The following is a 2,423-nucleotide window of genomic DNA, read 5'->3' as shown; positions in this document are numbered from 1 at the left end:
TATTTTAGTTAGTATTGGTCTTACATTAATACAGGCAAATAATATAATCTACATTTAGGATGTTGATGAACATCCTAAATATTCTATTATTTTATTATTATAATTCTTCAAAATAAAATGATTAGACTTACTACTGTATATTGTATAGCATTTAATTTCTCCTTGTCCTGTTATATAAATACTGTGTATATTTTATAACATTGTATTCTGTATTCCGGTATAGCATTGCATTTTGTTTATTCCTGTTATTATAGTACTGTATACGTTTATAACATTGGATTTCTTTAATAACATCAAGTTGAGGTCTACAAATACATGAAGTATAAAGATAGATGCATCATGGTTGTCTTTATCATTCAATTTTCAATTTCAATTTCAATTTAATTTTTATTTCCACAATATAATAACATACATACAGGATAATAAATACAATGAAGTAATCATATGGGGGGGGGGGGGAGAGTCATATAAGTCAGAAATACTTTAAGTTTGACCCACCCCAAGATATAACATTAGATCCAGTCGATGACAGTCCTAAATAAAATCCAGTTATTAATAGGCTATTATAAGATACAAGATGGAGCAGTGGTCCTTACTTTAATCATTCTTTGATAATCAAATCAATCAAGACGATTTCTTCAAATGTCAATTCAGTTATTACATGAAGTAAAACGATAGAATATATATTATTATGGATCATTAAGGTCTTTACCATTGAATTTCTTTGATGAATTGCACCAAGAGAAAATGTCAAATCCGTGATTATTACATGAAGATCTAAGACTTTTCGCAATATGTGCTTATTTAGCCCATGGAGGTACCTCCATGTTTAGCCGATATCAGTATAATTATTATGTAGGCGCGCCTTCAAACTGCTAAAAGATCTATTATAATCAGTCATTTGCTTTTGCAGCTCGACCATTTCTGTGGAACCAACTTCCAAAATTAAACATAATATTGAATCTGAAAATTAATTAAACTCTTTTAAATCATGTCTTAGGACTTTTATCATCAGCTCGGACTTTACCACGTGATTTCATTCATTGTATTGTTGTGTCAATGCCCTAAATGATTAATATTGTATTTCCACGTCTTGTATTTGTGAACCTCTGATTCCTATGAGTTGTTTAAAAGCTTTTCTGAACTCCCTACGTAAGATCCCATAAACTAATGGGTTATTAGCACTCGACATGAAATGGAAAATAGTCGTAATATTATTCAGAAGCGACGGGATACTCTCCAAAGAAAATATTTTTATCAGTTTTGTTATACTGAATGGTCCAAGACAGATGAAAAAGAGAGCAACCACTAATCCTAAACTGCGTATCGTTTTGGTTTCTTGTAAGCGCATTGTTGATGATAATTTACAAGTAGTTGATTTTAAATCCTGAACGATTCTTATAAAATTAATTAGCATTAAGCCACCTGGTAATAAAAAGCATAAAAGGAATGCCGATGCTACGTAATATTTTCCTTCGATGCCGCTATTTTCCCAATCAATCGCACAAACTTTCTCCGAGTTGTCATATACAACCCATGATTTAAAGCCTGGAGCTACACCAATAACAACCCCTTGTAAACACGACATAAATATAGCCACTTTGATCCTACGCCTTGTTACAATCAACTGATACTTCATCGGTCGCGTGACTGCAATCATTCGGTCGCAGCTAATCATAGCTAGAGTCAACATAGATATAATTATTAAGCAGTAGTTTAGCGAACATTGAAATGTACATATCATATTACCAAAAACCCATCTGTTCATGAATGTGGATATAATGGTTGGTGGCATAATCAGTAATCCGTTTGTTAAATCCGTTACTGCAAGTAACATCAGCAGCAGGTTAGAATCGCGATCATCTGGTGGTAGTATAATCAAACATAAAAAGAAGAGCGAATTTCCTAAAATTGTTAACATATCGATAGCTATGAACACAGCCGCTAGTATTATATTCTCTGTTGAATGTTCGTCATCAAACACAGTAAAATTGTAATTCATCTTTGACAATTTCAACAAAGTAGGCCTAACCTTTCTTATGGAGTTGAGGGCCTATAGTAACGAATTCTTATCATAGACTAGAAATTACAGTCAAAATATTATTATGGTAATTTCTTACAATACCGTAGTCAAACATTGTGCAGACGGTTTATGCGTATCATTTTATTTGTTATTGCTTTCCAAGAACAGTACAATTTGTAAAACAGCATAATACTTGAAAGATAATAAAGACATAGAACAATACAAATATTAAACTTTTTCGCAACAAAACATCTTCCCATTACAAGTTGTGTTCGTACGCCACAAAGAAGACTGTCTTTCTTGAATTCAGCTTTGTGTTTATTCCAACGTTCGGTCTGATATAAAAGTATTTTCTATACTGTTCCTATGAGTAGAGTCCGGTTTCCTTTATAGATAGTTG

General features: G+C 32.2%; 1 protein-coding gene across 1 annotated transcript; it reads right to left on the bottom strand.

The window, feature by feature from the left end:
• Window positions 1-1,072: 1,072 nt before the first annotated feature.
• LOC140051327 (histamine H2 receptor-like) lies at window positions 1,073-2,002 on the bottom strand. The gene has a single exon (XM_072096512.1). It carries the CDS (start codon window positions 2,000-2,002, stop codon window positions 1,073-1,075), a length of 930 nt encoding a protein of 309 aa, XP_071952613.1.
• Between the last annotated feature and the right edge of the window lie 421 nt (window positions 2,003-2,423).

Source organism: Antedon mediterranea, chromosome 1 (assembly GCF_964355755.1).
Source record: "Antedon mediterranea chromosome 1, ecAntMedi1.1, whole genome shotgun sequence".
Taxonomy (NCBI): domain Eukaryota; kingdom Metazoa; phylum Echinodermata; class Crinoidea; order Comatulida; family Antedonidae; genus Antedon; species Antedon mediterranea.
Note: the sequence above shows the minus strand (reverse complement) of the source record. Positions and strands in the feature narration are given on the sequence as shown.